We start from the raw sequence: 17,896 nt of genomic DNA, 5'->3' as shown, positions 1-17,896 counted from the left end.
GGGCTTCCCTGGTGGCGCAGTGGTTGAGAATCCGCCTGCCAATGCAGGGGACACGGGCTCGATCTCTGGTCCGGGAAGATCCCACATGCCGCGGAGCAACTAAGCCCGTGCAACACAACTACTGAGCCTGCGCTCTAGAGCCCGTGAGCCACAACTACTGAGTCCATGTGCCACGACTACTGAAGCCCGTGCGCCTAGAGCCCGTGCTCCGCAACAAGAGAAGCCACAATGAGAAGCTTGTGCACTGCAATGAAGAGTAGCCCCCGCTCTCTGCAACTAGAGAAAGCCCGCGTGCAGCAACGAAGACTCAGTGCAGCCAAAAATAAATTAATTAACTTAAAAAAAAAACCAAAAAACTTGGGGCTGTGTTTTAATCTACCACTCCAAGCCTCTGAAAACTCTTTATCACACACCTCTATCCTTCCTTATGCTTTTCATTGTTCTTTTATGTGAACACTGCTCATAAGAACAAATATTGTTATACAAACAAAGAAACCTGCAATTCCACAGCTTCTGAGTTCATCTTGACTAAAGAGCCCTGGCTCCCTCTCTATAAATATAGACAGTGTAAAAGCCTGTTACAGTTATTATGCAGACAACACATTGTCTTGTATTCTCCAATGTACCTAAAATTTAATGGGATATCATGTACCTAGGCCTAAGCCCTAGCCCTGCCAGAGATCCAAGACTCTAGGACGTAGCGCCTTAGGGGGCTTACAATCTATTGGGGGAAGAGAACAATAGAAGAAGTAAAACAAAGCTATGTCCAATTCTGTAGTATGAAAAGCTATACTGAGAATATGGACTAGAGAGGAGGGTAGCAGCAATTTATGGGGGACGTGGGGGCCTGAGAATGCATTTTGGAAAATACGTCCTCGGGCAGGCAGAGCAGTTAGGAGAAACACAACGTCAACGCCTACCTCCCGCCGGCCATCGTCAGCGCAAAAATGGGGCACAGTGGGGCTTCCCTGGTGGTGCAGTGGTTGAGAATCTGCCTGCCAATGCAGGGGACACGGGTTCGAGCCCTGGTCTGGGAGGATCCCACATGCCACGGAGCAGCTGGGCCCGTGAGCCACAACTACTGAGCCTGCGCGTCTGGAGCCTGTGCTCCGCAACAAGAGAGGCCGCGATAGTGAGAGGCCCGCGCACCGCGATGAAGAGTGGCCCCCGCTTGCCGCAACTAGAGAAAGCCCTCGCACAGAAACGAAGACCCAACACAGCCAAACATAAATAAATAAAATTAAAAAAAAAAAAAATGGGGCACAGACTTATTTCAGTTCCAGTGGGGGAACTCCACTGCAAACAGCGTGAGGAGCACAGAATAACTGAGGTAAGCACAAGGTGCTGTTAAAGCACAATGCTCTGGAGGAAAAGAGGCTTTGGGGATGTTACATGAGTTTGATCTTTAAGAGAGAACATACCAGTTTTTTTTTTTTCTTTCTATTCAGACATTTAAAGAAGTAAAAGTGGCCCATAATCTCCCTGTCCAAATAACTTCTGTTGATAATTTTTTAAAATAATGAAAAAGTACATGGTTAGAAAACTCAATTACAGAAAGGTACAAAATGCAAAGGAACAGCTTTGCCTCCTTGGTTTGCAAAAGGTAACCACTTTTAAGTTTCTTAATGACGAGAGTTTGAAACAAGTAGAAAGCAGATGAATGAAAAATCAGCTCTAAACACACATGCTCGAAAAATTCAAATGTTAAAACCACATGCTGTATGATTCCATTTATGTGAAATGTCCAGAATAGGCAAATTTATGAAGACAGAGACAGACAAATTTATAGACGCAGTGCAGGTTAGGGGTTGGTTAGGCTGAGGGGTTGGAGGGTGGATGGAGAGGGGTGAGTGACTGCTACTGGTCCAAGGCTGGGGGGACAAAAATGTTCTAAAACCAGATTGTGGTGATGGCTGCACAAGCCCAAAAAACAATGAATTAATTATACACTTTAAATGGGTGAATAGCATAGTATGTAAAGTATTTCTCAGTAAAGCTGTTTAACCAAAATGAAAGCAATGGCTAGAGTTCAGAGGGAAGGAAGTGAGCCTGGAAATGTAGGCAAAAGGCCTGGTGCTGCAAGGCTTTGAACACATCACTGAAGAGCTCAGGGTTTCAAATCTTGAAGGCAGCGGGGAGACGGCTGAGAAACTGACAAGTGGTTCTGAAGATATGGAAGCGATCTGAAGGACAGACAGGAAGTGGGGGACACAGAGGCTAGCCTGTGGCAGCAACGGACCAGACGGGCACTAGTGACCGCTTAAGGTAGAGACTGTGGCGGTAAAAGAGAAAAGAAATCCTAGGTTTCTCTCTGAGAAAATAAGGTAGTAAAAGTACCCATACGGCAATTACAGGGAAAACAAATTTGGGGGCTGTTTTATACATATGTCTAAAACAGCCCACACACATGCTGTCCAATAAGCCACTGGTTACGTGCATCTGTAGCTTTTCAGAGAAGTTTAGTCAGATAAATTTTAGGGAATGTCCAGGATACAGATATAATATAAACTATGAAAGTAAGGTGGTGGAAGGGGAACCAGGGAAAGCATCAGACATAAGGATGTACAGTTTTCAAAAAGTAAATTTTCAAGTGTTAAATGCACAGCATTTATCCATTGGATTTAACAATTTGGAAAGGAAATCACCAATAAAGAGCCTTGGTAGGATGGTGGGAAAGGAGGTGCTACACAGCACGGTGTGAGGACTGACAGGAGGAGGCAGCAAGTGATTGTTATTTTAAAAGGAGATAGGACAGTAACTTGAGAAGGGTCACAGTAATTTTTTTAAGATGAGAGGTGAGCGCGGTTGAAGGGAAAGTGCTAGATACAGAGAAGGAATGACTGACAGCAGAGATCCAAGGATGCAGAGATCCGGAGCCTCCACAGAAGAGACACCTCTACCTCTGACACCAGAGGGAAAGAGTGAGAAAGGATGGATACAGAAGTGTGGGAATGGGAAAAGGAAGCAACTAGGACTCAGAGAACATCAAGGACGGACTCGAAGGCCCGGCACCCATGGGAGCAGCATCACCCCACCCTGTTGCACGGGTTTTCTCTGTGGCAATCAGCACCCTCAAGTACAAAGAGAGGGCTGCTGGTAAGACGGATCCAAAGTGGTCTGGCTTGGCTTGAAAGAGGACGGAGTAGTTTCTTGTGTGTAAATCATAGGTTGAATCATATAAAATTGCTGATATTTGACTGTATTTTACTTCAAAAAAACCCAACAATTTCATATGATGACACCTAATATTTGTTGACTTGACTAGCTAACTTTACAGCTAAAAAGATGCACAAAGAACCATAATGATCTTTAGGCCATTAACAACCTAACTAAAACTTCCTAATGGGACAGGACTGGAGAAAGGAGAAACTCTTCCCAAGAACAGAAAATAAAGAATAACTACAATTATTTGTGAATATGGCAGTGAACCTCCTTTAATCAAAGACGACCCATTAACTATCAAAAGCTACACTTTACTAAAAACAATCTGTCTTTTAAAAATGTTTAATCATACAGTATGTACAATACAATATGCTGCTTTCCTTTTTGGACTTCACTATCCACTTGAGTCCTAAAAAAAGGGGGAAAATAGCTGGTTAACAGTTTATAAATGATAACAGTTCATGTAAGATGCATACATGAAATCTACCAACCAGCCCCTCCTCAGTGAGGAGAGCCCAAGGAAACACACATTATATATCTTACATGGATTCTCCTCTTTCCTTCAATTATCTTGGAACAAAAGAAGCTCAATTAATTGAAGCACATGTTAAGAGTTTACATTAATTGTTGCAAGATGTTTGGACCCAGATAACGTTTACAGTATAAATTCTTGGCTACTCTTTACGCTGTGATTTTACTCTGTCCATCACGGACAGTATCAGAAAACACTGGTCACCATCATTTTACTTGGATTGTAGCAGAGAATTTAACGTATTGATGGACGCAATGAAAAGATACATATTTTGTTAAATTTTTACATGCTCAAATAATCCCCAATATATTGTGGGGATGAGTATCTTAGGGTAGGTAAACAGTTACTGAATTTTTTTCCTCAAAGTCAGTAGCTTTCTTCAATAGCTACTAATAAATGTTATTGTCTTTGAAATTGAATACCAAAATCTCATTGGAATATAATAAAGAGCATACATAATCAAGCTTAGGGCTTAAGTGAAATGCTGTTTCATGTATACTTTCAGTAGACATTTGATTTCTTTTAAAAATAAAGCTATTTTTCCTTTAAAAAAAAAAGTTTACATTAAGTACTAAAAAGCTAATTTTAATTCTCCAAATCATAGAAAATTTGAGCTAGAAAAAAAAGTCTTAGCAATTATCTAATTCAGAATCCCATTTTATAGAGAGATTTAGAGAAGGAAAACAAAGCTGAGTGAGATTGACTTGCCCAACATTTTAAAGGGGCAGAGCCAACAGAATCCAGTCTTCTGATTCCCATCCACAGCTGTGTGCAGTACAGAATGCCAGATCATTACTAAGATTTCCTCCCAGCAATGTTCTCCATAAAGATGAAGAATTACTTCATAAGCATAACTCAAATTTCAGAAATGCCCATTACCAACATCATTCCAAGGTAATTCCGTCTTAATCCTCCTTTTCTACTTTGTACCTATAAAGTAAGCGAACCTAATGGGACAATGAACAAAACTGATGGGAGAATTCAGTATTCCACTTATCTAATTTATCCATTTGTTTGGGCGTAAAAAAAGCCAAACCAAGAACAATCCCTGCTCTGTCTCTTTCAACGGCAAGTCTTAAGAACATCATAGTAATCAATCCAAAGAAGGGAACTTGCAACCACTAGGTCCTGTTCTGCTTTTTTCAACAGTTACACACAGTTCTAAAAATGGGGCACTAGAGGGAAACAAAATCCAAATTTCACCAGAATGTGAAAAGGTGAAAAAAAACTTTAATAAATATGTGCAGCTTCCCATAGGAAATGTTACCTTCAGCTGGTGTCAAGCACTTAGCCTCTGCCGGTTTTGACTTGAAGTAATCATAGGCTCTGAGATCTCAAAGGTCTTCACAATCTCCTGGCAGAGAACAAAGAACATTTGGGCACTGGGTTTACAGCAAAGGAATTCTTGGAGACGAACTGCCCAAGGCAACATGCAGAGCATTACCTCCCAGTCACGGTAACTCAAAGCTATAATTCCCTGATTCCTAATTTGAGTGTTTTGGTCAATTCCTCCACTTTCTTCGTTAATATTAACAGGCTCTGTTTGAAAGACAAAGTTTTCAAAAGTTATCAAGTCAGAAGAGGTAATCTGAACAGAAACCAATGAATAATAGGAATGAAACCTGTATCGACAAGATACTTAGAATATTACATGTTTATTAGGATTTCATGCATTACTGTGCTGTATTATTACAATAGCAGGTAGTCCCGTTTGCTTCCATTCAGAAAAAAATGTGGTAGAATAACACATTCCAATCATTTGAAAAACTCTGCATATCTATGAACCAACCACAGAGCTAAGGCCTAGTGGGTCCAACATGAAATTAAGAACTTTTAAAGAAAGACATAAGTGCAATGAAAGAACTTCATTCTCTACAGGAGACCTGAGAAGGCAAAGAGTAATGGAGAGTGTGAATCATTCAACAAAGAATTAAAGATTCTCTCAGGGAGAGGAGGAGCTGCTGGCATAAGGGTTAAAATAGAAAGAAGGAAACTACAAAAATAACTGCAATTACAAACTTTCTAAATTAAAATTTAAGGGAAATTGTATCATTTCTTGTTTGTCTTCACAGCAATAGATGTTCAATCAATGACACAGATGAATCCATAGGTTTTAAACTATGATCAAGTTTTCAGCATTTTCAGTTAGCTGAAGAAGACACAGCATTGTAAAGTTTGTTACCTAAAATAAAAACTAGTTTACATTTAATAAAAGACATTTCACAAACTCTAGTAACAAGTACACTTTCTCTAAAACTAATTTTTCTGAACATAGAATCATTTACCTATTATTGGCAGTCGGTCTTGGTCAAGCCTTATTCTTGCAAACCCATCCTAAAACACAAATGTGATTTTAGGAGAAGACTAAAATTTAGATTCAAAACCTATAACCATTGGATGAAAAAATTACTCAATTAGAAAATTCTAAATCTTAGACAATCAAAGTGTACCGTAACAATGAGGAGTTTATATGGACAAGCCTTCTCTACCATCCTTCTCGACACGGGGTATCCCTCAGGTTCTAATCAGCTCTTTTACAACCACATCCTGAGGAGCTCTTAAATAAAACTGTAACCATCTTGACTCTTTGACTGATTCATACTTTTTATTTTTATTATTATTTTTTGTCTGTGCCACTCGGCTTGTGGGATCCCACCAGGGACTGAACCCGGGCCCTCAGCAGTGAGAGCGTGGAGTCCTAACCACTGGACAGCCAGGGAATTCCTGAATATCCACATTTTATTATGCATAATTCTACCATTTACCGTTGACAAAATATGCCTTTGTTATCATTTCTGGAAAAATACTTTGGTCAATACAAGATTTTTGCGTAAGATGAAAATCGAACTCATCTTACAAGTGCAGGAATGCAACCTGACGGAAGACTAAAGACAGCCTAGAGCAAATTCTCAAAGTACATTTCTGAGGACGTTTTTCTTTTTTATCCTAAACCATCTATTTTGAAATTACTTCAAACTTAAGAGTTACAAGACTACTGTAAAGACCTCCCAGATATCCCTTACCCAGAGTCACCAACTGTTTGACTTTTGCCATATTTACATTATTGCTTTCTCTCTCTATATATTAATTTTTATGAGAGTGATAGACAATCTGTTCCTTTTCCCTAAGACTTTAGTGTATGTTTCTTGAAAACAAGAATATTCTCGTACATAACATGACAACTACCAAGTTCGGGAAATTTAACATTTATATCATAGTTATCTAATCTATAAGTTCCATATTCAAATTTTGCCAATTCTTTCTCTAAAAAATTTCTAAAATGTAAAAGCAAGCACATAAGTTTTTAGCTAGTTTCTTCTGCCTATGACTTGTCAATGTTTTGCTACAATGGGTCTAAAATACTTATTGGTTAGTACAAATTCCTTTGCCAGCTCCCATCTATACCTGTTATTATTTACCCTTTTAAAAGCATATAAAAACAATTAGAGAAATAATCTTAAATCTTACCCTTATAATAAAAGAAACATGAAAGATGTTTTCCACTGTTCGGGCAAAAGAATGTGGATCAACCACAAAGTCAAAGAAGGACATCGGAGTATCAGCTACAGACAAAAGAGGAAAAAAATTCTTCAGTACAGGAAAAGTTGTTTTTGCTTATCAGTTAAGACCAATACTCTCTAGTGTTAGCCAGAGAAAGGAAATGGGCATTCATCCTGTTGTGGGATGGAAATCAATACAACCATGCTGGAGGGCAATCTTGTGTACCTGTTAAAAATCTGTAAGCTGTCCTACAGAAATATTAGCACATGTGCACAAAGTTATGTGCCAAGATTTTTCACTCCAGCAGTTTACACAAGAGTAAAATGTTATAAAGAACTTGCCCGCTGATAGAGGATTTGTTAAATGTATTTATGATACAGCCACCCAGTGGGAATCACTGAAAAGAATAAGCGGGATCTTATGTATTGATATGGGAAAATGTCCACATGGAGAAGTCATATTGCAGAATAATGTGTACATTATGATTAGCTTTGAAAAAAGCAAAAAACCGACAAGAAAAATCCCTACTTAGTTGCATATTTATTATGACATAAACATAAGAAAATCTGAAAATATATACATCACATTTTATAAGTGGCAACCTCTAGGGAGTGAGCACATGTAGAATAGGTACTTGACTTTTTACTTTTCTCACTTCTATGGCATGTATTCTTTTGTAACAGAAAAAATATCCCATCTTCTAAAAATAAAAATGAGAATTTACTACACCAATGTTCTCATGGAATTTCTAGAGAGGAGAAGCCTCATTAAAGGCGTATGTCAAGAAAGAATCAAAATGATTCAAACATTACATATATGCCTTTTGAATAAAAATAACTTCTCACTCAAAGTGACACAGGCCTAACTGATAAATACAAGTTGCTCCCTTTTGAGCTTGGTATCATACTTACGATCTTTTTGAAAATATGTCTGCAACAATCCCAAGATTCTTTCTACTTCTTTTTCTGTTGCTTCTTGATGAGATTCTTCCATTCTTTTTAACTGAAAATATAAAGTCGTTATCAAGCAGACTGACCTATTTGTCTGCCTGTTAACCTTTTCTGCTCTCTTACGTGGCCAGACTCCTCTAAATACCTTTTATCTGGGATTGCTAGCAGTTTTTATCCCCATCTTACAATTAATAGTTAAAAAAGATTTTTCTGCTTTTAGTAACATTTTCATATTAATTTTCTAATAGAAGAGTAGCATTACCACATCAACTGTTCTCAGGTTGAACATAAAATAGCAAAATACAAAAGGGGACACTTTAGAACAGTGGCTCTCAACCGGGAGTGACTGTGCACCTCCCCTCCCCCACCCCACTGATGGGCCGTTTGCTAACATTTGGTTATCATACTTGGGGTGGGGCAGGGGGAGTGAGAGGGTGTTATTAACATCTGGTGGGAAGAGGCCAAGGATGCTGCTGAACATCCTGTAATGCACAGGACAGCCTCTCACCACACAGAATTATCCAGCCCAAATGTCGACAGTGCTGAGGCTAAGAAACCCTGGTTTGGGAGAACTAATCCAAACTACAGAAATGAGTTAAAACTAAGACAAGTGGTCAATCCGACAAAATGTTTAAAGGCTTAAACATGTCAAAAATGATTCAAACATTAAATGATTACTTTTAAGTGACAGAACCTGACTCCTGACGCTGAAGCTTAGAAAAGATGGCCAAATTACATGTATATCATATTAATGGCTATTTGCAATTAGGTGTGTTAAAAAGCAACATGTGAAAACACAAACCTCGTCAGGCATTGCCTGCTGCTCTTCTATCGTACGAACTTTTCTTGAACGATCAGTTCGCGGCTTTGGCACAGGGCACTCTCCTTGTATTGAACCCAACCTAATGAAAAATATGCTCTCATATCTTTGTTTGTTTTTAAAACAAACTAATTTCACTAACTGAAGGCAGTTCCCATGGTATAGTCAAATTCACAACCAGGCATCAGTGATGTATGAGTGACATCAGACCAAGACTCTTGTGTCAGGTTTGTAACACCCTTTCTGCTCCCTCTGTGTGTCTTAAAGAATTCTTAGGAGCTCACCTCAATCACAGATACCTCCTCAACACCTTCGTATTTTACTCTGAACAGTAAGCCGGTGAATATGCCTGTGGTCCTCCCAGCTAGCCTGTTGTCTGTTTCACAAAGCCAACTTCAGAGATCAGGGAAAGGGAACGAACAGCTCCACTGGGGTTAAAAGCCTTTTGGTCTGGGGGTGCCAGGGCAGAGGCCCACAGCCTGGGAATCCAGAACACACCTGTCTTAGGAGATAACAGGCCAGGCAGAGGCCAAGGGATTCCTTTCCCTTTTGGATTCCCTCCACCTTCCAAAAAAGCCCTACAGAGGTACCATGCAGAAACCAAGGCCCAGAGAATTTAGACCCACGTGGTCCCTACACTTGAGGAAATCAAAGTATATAGTAGAGATGGACAGATAAATATTCACGCACAAAGATCCATTTCCACATAATATGGTAGACCCTGTGGTGCTGTAGTGGAGTATTAGTCAAGTGCTATGAGAGCATTTGGACAGAGAGATCTACCCAGACATGGGAGTGGTCTGGTTGGGAAAACTGATCCTACACTGATACCTCTGTCTAGAGAAGTTATCGGAGGCGTCCAAGCTGGTGCCTGTGGGAGAAGTAAACCTTAGCAGATGAAAAAAAATGGGGAAAGGACACTGCAGGCCAAGGGAACAAACAGCAAGTGCAAGGCTGCAAAGCTGTACATAAATCATTGCGGCTGCAAGTTGAGCTACATCATGAGATAAAGTTTGAGTCACACAACAAAAGGCTATCTTTAGATCCTAGGATCTATGACAGAGCCTAGAACTCAGCAACAAAAAAGACTTGGACTTTTCCTATAGTAGGGAAGCTTGACCTTTTTGCTGTAATATACAGCGGTTCTGGGCACTTGAGTTAAGGGAAGTCTCGTTAAAAACAGATGCCGGGCCCCACACCACAGACGGACCACATCTGCATCTCCAAAGCCTTCTAACAGACACTACCAATCTCAGAAGGTTTAGAAGGGTAACCAGAATAGACAAATGCCCCAGAGCTATCCACTTAAGGAAGAAACCACTTGGGTGCTTACCCTAGAGAAGTTATCTACTATGTATTTAAAGGCTGTCTCACAGAAGAACCAGTAAGAGCTGTTCTTAGCTTCTCCATAGGACTGAGCTGGGAAATTAAGACAGAAGCCAATTCCATTTGAGTATAGGGAAAAGCTTTTCAAAATTAGAGCTGTATCCAAAAAATGAACTAGGCAGTTTATGTGATAGTGACTCAAGCAGTCTTCAAATATAAGTCAGAGATCATCTAACAGAGAATTATATATAATAAATGGCACTTTACATATACTGGTAGAATTTTAAGACATCTTTCATAGGAGGTATCATCCTCCTACCTGATAAGGATTTTAAAGATGATAAAACAAAGCCAGACATTATGCCACAGACCCAAAGTCTGCCACACCAGAAAGCAAAGGAGCAACTAAGACCCAGCGCAGCCAAATAAGTAAATAAATAAATAAATATAAAAAAGAAAAGAAAAGAAAGAAAGCAAAGGAGCCAGCAGGGTGCCCTGGTAAGGAGGTGCCAGCCCATGGCCTTTCCTGCTTAAATTAAGCAGGATGAGGGTCCATCCACATCAAGATTTTATGGGCTTTTCCATCAAAGTTTAGAAAGTCTCCAAACAACATCATCATGATCGTCACCTCCACAATACCAAATAATTTTTGCCCCTACAATAAAAAACAATTTAAGGTTTACAAATGGCTGGTCTGTCAGATTTTTAAAATAATCTTACAGAAAGTGGAATGTATGGGTTTTATTAAAGGTGTTTTCTGCTGTTTTGCCTGATATTTTCCAGGAGTCATAGACTATGAATTCAAAATCAGAACTATCTTCATCACGGATGATTTCTTCAGCTTCTAGCGGATTTACACCCATATGTGTCAGCTACAAAAATGAAGGGAAACAAAAACCCCAGTTAAGCCACAAGCAATCATTCACCGTACCCAATCATCTCTATCACTAAACAACAGGCCAGAGGCAAAGTCTGTTTTTCCTGTCCTAACATGTTGGCTAAATTTCTTATTATAAATTCCTATTTTCAAAGGTACCTTCTTTGTGGAAGAAAATATTCCTCAATGTACTCAGAATATTTTGGTAAGAAAGCGAGATGATCCAGACCAATGGTTCTCACCAGAGCGATAGTGCACCCCCCGTGCCCCCGCAGGGGTCTTTTGGCTTCATGTCTGGAGACAATTTTGGCTGTCACAACTGGGTTGGGGGGAGGCGGAGAGGGCAGTGTTACTGGCAGCTGGTGGGCAGAAGCCAGGATGCTCTCAGTATCCTACAACAGGCCCCCACAACAAAGACTCAGCCAGCCCAAAATGTCCTTAGTGCCCAGCCTGAGAAACCCTGCTCTAGCCCCCTGTAGGCTGAGGGGTGGACGGACCAGAACTAAGCCCACCGGGAATTTCTGATCACCCGTAGTTCACTTTTAAAGTATTAGCAAAGCTGAATTAGCATAAAAATGTGACATGACATCCCAAAGCAAAAGTTCTGAGACAGAACAGGGAAGTTTAGCTGGCTTTCAATTTTCATTTTTCAGCCAACCTCCTGGAGACCTCTATTCAGCTTGTATCTCAGCATTTCCAGAGAGCAGGGGCCTAGCGTCAGGGAGAGAATCGTTCATCTTCCTTCCTGGGAAGAGTTGGCGGAAGTCTAATAATTCTGCTACCTGAAGCTATCTTACAGAAAGTGTACTATATTAAATTTGCTTTTATGAAAGTACACTTTTATTACACTATAAAATTATGAAATGCCTAGAGGTTATCAAATTAAAATGGTAGTATCATATATAAACAATAATCAAAAACCCTCAGAGAGCTTCACCCTTTAAAGGCAGTTAAACTTTGAAGAAAAGAGAGGCTGTCAGAACCCGATGAGAGAGGCGTGGTCAGCCCCACTCCGTTCTCCTGCCACCCTGCCCCACCACCGCACGCTTGGAGGAACACATTTCAATTTTTGTCTGGTCAAATCTACCAATCTTTTCTTTATAGTCTTTTTATTTAGTGTCATACTTGAAAAGATCTTCCCTTCCCAGAGACTAGACAGCTATTAATTTCAGGTTTTATATGGACTGCTTTAAGACTTCTGGAATTTATTCTGATCTGTTATTTAAAGTACAAAGCTCCTGATAAATAAAAGTAATTTTTAAAAAGATTGCCCAATACATAGTTAACTTTATTTATTGAGCTATACATTAGTGTGCATTTTCCGAAATGCATGATACGTCAAAATTTAAAAGTTGTTAAAAAAGAAAAGTTTAAGGTTTAAAATTTAAGTAGGGTAAATTTAAATTTTAAAAAAATCTAAGGTTTTAGAAACAACGAAAACCTCGTCTGCCTCATACCTTTACAAAATAATTTATCCGGTCAGGTCTCATGGTACTAAATCATTTTAATAACCTTTTAACAAACATTTGGTCAGAAAATCAATGTCCTAGCAGAAATGCTAGGACACAGGTTGGCTCAAAGTAGAACCAAGGAAAAAAAGACAACAGAGTAAGGTACAAAGTTAGTCTCCTTGTGCTTTTTTTGGTAAATCCATCAAGGAAAAGTTTCCAAATTTCAGGTAACAACCATTCAAACGTATTAAGAGGCAAAGACAGGTGAACAAAACAACAACAACAACAAAAAACCCCAAAAGCAGAACCCCAATCATATTCGGATGGTTCTGAAATATTCTCAAAGACAAATCAAAACATGCCCCCCACACCAGACCTGTCATCTCCAGCTGAACTCTGCCACCTGCAGTGTGGGCTTTTGCCCAGCCTGGGACAAAGGTCCTGGGTCACTGAGAATAAGCTGGAACACTTATGAACTGACAGCTGAGTGAGGAAAAAAATGGCCATTTCAAATAAACATAGCACCCAGAGTCTTAGAAGGCTAGGAGATTTTCAAACTGCTCTAAACTGCCAACCTAGATTCCACCACATAGCTCGACTGTCATCTGTTTAATTTGGTAAGATCTCTGGAGGAATCTGAGGCCCAAAAAAGGAAAAATGAAGTGAAAACCATTTGCATATGGATATAAGCAAAGCAGATAATTATACAATATGTGACAGATGAAGCATTTTTTATTAAGATTCTGTAGCTTTGAACTTACTAGAGTTTCAACATATCTTAACATATCAAACGAGTTCAGATCAGAACGCAGCTGCTTTGCCTTCTCTTTGCCCAAATCTGAAGCCAAAACAAGAAAGTGGGCGTCTAGGACTGCTTCTCTTGCTCGGGACACTATTCAAAAAAGAAGGAAAACACACACATTACAACATACACATTATCCACACGTATTTTCCCAAAACTTCCAATAACACTTACTCCGCATTTCCCACGGGACCAAAAAAATCTCAAACATCATCCATCTCCGTCTAAAAACTGGTTCCCCTGCCCAGCTCACCAAAATCTGAAATCAAGGTTAACCAGTCTTCCTAAAAGCCAACTCCCTCTGCACTTTTCCTACTCCCGGGAACTGAACCGCAATCTCGTAACAGCCCCAGCTTAACAAAACCTCCACCATGTCCAACACCGGCTTTTCCCTTTGACTCCAGCAACCCATCCCAGCCACTGTGAACACCGCGCTGATGATGTAAGTCAAACTGAATGCCTGCTATGTGTAAGGCACTGTGCTGGGCGTGGTGGTTTGCCAACCAGCAACAGGTAAGTGGTCAAGGAGCCTCAGCTGAAATTAGGTGCGGGGCCGGCAGCGGGAGATGCAGCCTCTGCCTGGCAGCACGAGCACCACCAAATGAACAGTCTACAGGCAGCAGGGCCGTGGCCACTGAGGATGGATGATCCCAAGAGGTTTGACAGAGGGCATGGGATTTAAGATAAGCTATAGGCAGAAAAAGATTTAAGTAGGACACAAGAAGGGAATGGGGCAGGGAAACCGAGGAGGAAGTTTGGGGAGGTGAAGGAAGGGTCCATTGGGGGAAACAGCAGGGCTGAGAGGAATGGGTTTAGTCAGACTCCGAAGGGAACAGGCAGTGTGTAAAAGCGCTCCAGGAACACCGGCAAAGGCAAATTGAAAAGACAGCCAAGAAGAGACAAATACAGCAAAGTTCAAATACACAAATACCTTTGCTTGGCTCACTCCCCAAGGCCATTTCGTTTGAATTACTATTTCCCGAACATTCCTCAGGCTGGTGAACTTACTGACTCCAGGCTTTGTATTTATACATCATTTTCTTCAGTTTTTTTTTTTTTTAAACATCATCACAATTTTTTTAAATATTTATTTATTTATTTATTTATTTATTGGCTGCGTTGGGTCTTCGTTGCTGAGCGCGGACTTTCTCTAGTTGCGGCGAGCGGGGGTTACTCTTCGTTGCGGTGCGCGGGCTTCTCATTGCAGTGGCTTCTTTTGTTGCGGAGCGTGGGCTCTAGGTGCGCGGGCTTCCGTAGTTGTGGAACAGGGGCTCAGTAGTTGTGGCGCACGGGCTTAGTTGGTCCACGGCATGTGGGATCTTCCCGGACCAGGGCTCAAACCCGTGTCGCCTGCATTGGCAGGCAGATTCTTAACCACTGCGCCACCAGGGAAGTCCCTCTCCTCAGTTTTATTTTAGGAGAATTACTGTGAAAGTAACAATGAGTGAGAGAACGAGGCAGAGGCAGAAGCTAGAGGGGCTGGTTCCTGGGCTGTTCTAGACCCCGCAGCACATCACTGTCACAGCGCACACTGTGAGGAAAGTGCACATCTCTCACGGATGGATCCAAGCCTCTAAAGAGTTAAAACTGAGAACATCAAATCCACGTCTATGGAGGATATAGAATTCTGTGTTGGCTGACAACCTCCTAGGTCAGTTGTAAATAATTTTGCCTTAAGGAGGTGACCCAGCCAGCACAGTGGAAATGGCTGAGGGGGAAAACGATCTGTTGATCGACAACTCTTAAGCTGGGTGAATAATAACAATAAGGGGGCGAAGGGGTCAAGAGTAACCTTGAGGAGCCAGCCTGGGGGTCCAGGCTTGAGAGAGAAGAAAAGCCTAGAGGGTGGAGGAGGGATTTCACAGGGTGAAAAGGAAAGACTGCCTTCGGGAAGGTTTGAGGAAATTAGGTGAACTGGTGGACCAAGATGGGGGATGGTAAGGAGGCTGCAGTCACAGCAAGAGAGACACAGATCTGAAAGCGTACAGATAGAGAATGTGAAAGGGGGTGACGTTTAAACATCAGCCACACTAGCGAATGACCAGAAATAAACGGTCTGGTCTTCAAAGAACGTGCGGAACTGCGGTGTCCGGGCAGCGGCCAGCTCTGCTGACTTCTTTACCCGCATCTGCCTGCACCCTCCCTTTCTGCTCCCAATGGATTTAGGAGGGAAAAGTGGTCTGGGGACCGATCCTAGGGCTCTGTGACCCAGTGCCCACATCAGGGGCCTCTCTGACCTGTCCTCTGTCTTCAGACAGACAGACTGCTCTTACCACTAACATTGCTGCTGCTGTTAATTCAAACCAAGATTATTTTTTTAGCGCCTCCTCCCTCTGCAACAAAGGTCTAGAGTTCAGTGCTGAGATTTCTCTCTCCCTTTCTCACACCCCTTCCTTCCCCCATTAGAGACCAACAGGGCCACCTGTAGACATGGCTACCCCCACTGGGTTATAGGTGGACCAAGAGCAAGGAGCTGAGGGAGGGGAGGTTGGGAGGAGGACAGGGAAAGAAACAGGACGTCCAAGTCCAGCTCAGTTCTTTCTTTTTAATTCATCCATTCAACCAATGCATTCTGGGGATACAGCAGTCAATACAGTAGAAAGATAATACACAGAAAGTTCTCAAATTTGAACAAGCAACAGAACCACCTGGAGGGCTTGTTAGATAGGCTGCTGCCCCCCACCTCCCCAAATTTCATGTAAAGCCCTTACTATATGCTTAGGGAATGGTAAGTGCACAATAAAAGTAGTAGTAGTGCTACAGTGAAAAAGGTTCCAAAACTAGTAAAGCACTATTATAAATGTGGGAGTTGTTTGATGCCAATAATTCGGTTCTTATGTAAAACTAATGAAAATTATCCTAAAACATATGATAACACAAAGCTTCCATACATAAAATAATGAATTACCTCCATTAAACAGGGTGTTGGCCTCTTCAAGGACCTCTGTTAACTTGTCGCTGGCATTCAATATATCCTCCCGGTTTTCTATTTAAAAAAATACAAGCTTTGGGAAGCGTGCTCATCATTCGCTAACAAATGGCTGACAAAGTGACCAGCTGCAGCAGCACAGCCAAGCCCCGCCCCCTGCTCCCCGGGGGAATTACTTCCAACAGCTTTATTTCTTTAACCAAAACGGCCAGGCAAGAGAAAGATGACTGTACCCCTTTCGCAGAATGAACTTTAAAAGGGGACCCACTTGGCTCCCCCTAAACGTCACCCAAAGGCTCCACTCCTTCTGCAGCCTCTGAGGAGCGCTCCTAACAGTGGTTCTCAAACTCTGCAAGCCACAGGATCCCCTGGGCCACCTAGAGTTTCAGACTGGATAGGTCCGGAGTGCGGTCCGGGAATTTGCATTTCTGACAGTTCACGGGCGACGCTGCCGCGGGCGGGCGACCACTCGCTGGGAACCGCTGGATGCAAGAGAAGGAGCCCGGGCTCCGCGTGCCGTCTTTCCCCCTTCCCGACCGTCTGGGCTCGGACGAGCGCCCGACAGCGCCTGGCCTCCGGCGGTGCCGTCCTGCTCCTCGGGGACCTGCGCGCCCCGGCCAAGGTCGTGCAGCGCTATCCGCACGACGGATATGCGAGCGCCTCGCAAGCCAATGGAGGCGCGGCCGGGCGGCGCGGGGCTGGCCCCGGGCGCAGTTGACCAGCCGGGCCTCGCAGGGCCTGCGCCCGGCCGCCGCCCCGCGCCCGTGCCCGCGCCCTACCCGAGCCCGCGCCCGCACCCGCGCCCGCGCCGCCCCGCCTTACGTTGGACCGAGTTGATGAGCGCCCGGTACTGATGGCGAATCTGGCGGCACAGGCCATGGTCGGTCTCCGCCTCCAAGCTCGCCGGGTCCATCATCTCGTCCCCGGAATCCGACGGCTCCGTGTCCTCCAAGCTCGGGCGCTCCGGGGCCTCCCTGCGCTCGGGCGCGGCGCCACGGCGGGACATGGGCGACAGCGGGGACCGAGAGCGGGAGCGGGACCGGGTGCGATCCCGGTGCGGGTCGCGGCCCCGACCCCGGCCCTCGGACCGGCGGCCGCTGCCGTCCCCAGACATCGCGCCCAGCCGCCCTGCAACTTCGCAACGGCGGAAGTTCGCGCCAGAAACTGAAACCCTTGCTCTGCTCGAGCGCTTGCTCCCTGCGGAACGCGGCTCCCGGGCCGGCGCGAGAGCACAGCGACGCCTGTGGCGGGAGGCCGACGGCGGGGCCGAGATCGGGGGTGCAGTGGTTAGAGCGCCGCCGGGCCGGCACCGGGCGCAGCGCAGGCCCCTGACCTTTCGCGCCCTTCATGTTTGATATACTGAGATCCCACTTACTCCACACTGGAAGGTGTTTAGGGTCTTGGTTGCCTGGTCCCCCGTGCCGGCCCCAACAAACTTTCATCTTCCCAGGGTCTCTTTGGCTCTCCGGGACACAGCCACAGCCTTGAAACAAATACTTAGCATTCGGGCTTCCCTGGTGGCACAGTGGTTGAGATTCTGCCTGCC

At 43.2% G+C, this 17,896-nt stretch overlaps 1 protein-coding gene across 1 annotated transcript; it reads right to left on the bottom strand.

Moving 5' to 3' along the window:
- Nucleotides 1-3,408: 3,408 nt before the first annotated feature.
- Nucleotides 3,409-17,551, bottom strand: NSMCE4A (NSE4 homolog A, SMC5-SMC6 complex component). Its single transcript, XM_036829316.1, has 11 exons — nucleotides 17,173-17,551; nucleotides 16,330-16,407; nucleotides 13,381-13,511; nucleotides 11,012-11,163; nucleotides 8,948-9,047; nucleotides 8,107-8,197; nucleotides 7,163-7,257; nucleotides 5,980-6,028; nucleotides 5,139-5,233; nucleotides 4,962-5,048; nucleotides 3,409-3,571 (listed from the first exon to the last, which is right to left on the bottom strand). The coding sequence occupies exons 1-10, from the start codon at nucleotides 17,462-17,464 to the stop codon at nucleotides 4,974-4,976; spliced, it is 1,158 nt and encodes a 385-aa protein (XP_036685211.1). The 5' UTR covers nucleotides 17,465-17,551; the 3' UTR covers nucleotides 3,409-3,571; nucleotides 4,962-4,973.
- Between the last annotated feature and the right edge of the window lie 345 nt (nucleotides 17,552-17,896).

Source organism: Balaenoptera musculus, chromosome 16, assembly GCF_009873245.2.
Source record: "Balaenoptera musculus isolate JJ_BM4_2016_0621 chromosome 16, mBalMus1.pri.v3, whole genome shotgun sequence".
Taxonomy (NCBI): domain Eukaryota; kingdom Metazoa; phylum Chordata; class Mammalia; order Artiodactyla; family Balaenopteridae; genus Balaenoptera; species Balaenoptera musculus.
This window is presented reverse-complemented; position numbering and strand designations above follow the sequence as displayed.

Excerpts from the sequence above, each read along its gene's own strand:
- NSMCE4A (XM_036829316.1), bottom strand. The coding sequence starts at position 17,464 with ATGTCTGGGGACGGCAGCGGCCGCCGGTCCGAGGGCCGGGGTCGGGGC. Across the intron at positions 8,198-8,947 it reads AGCAGGCAATGCCTGACGAG|TTAAAAAGAATGGAAGAATC; the intron begins GTTTGTGTTTTC and ends TTATATTTTCAG. Across the intron at positions 7,258-8,106 it reads GACATATTTTCAAAAAGATC|CTGATACTCCGATGTCCTTC; the intron begins GTAAGTATGATA and ends TTTTGTCTGTAG.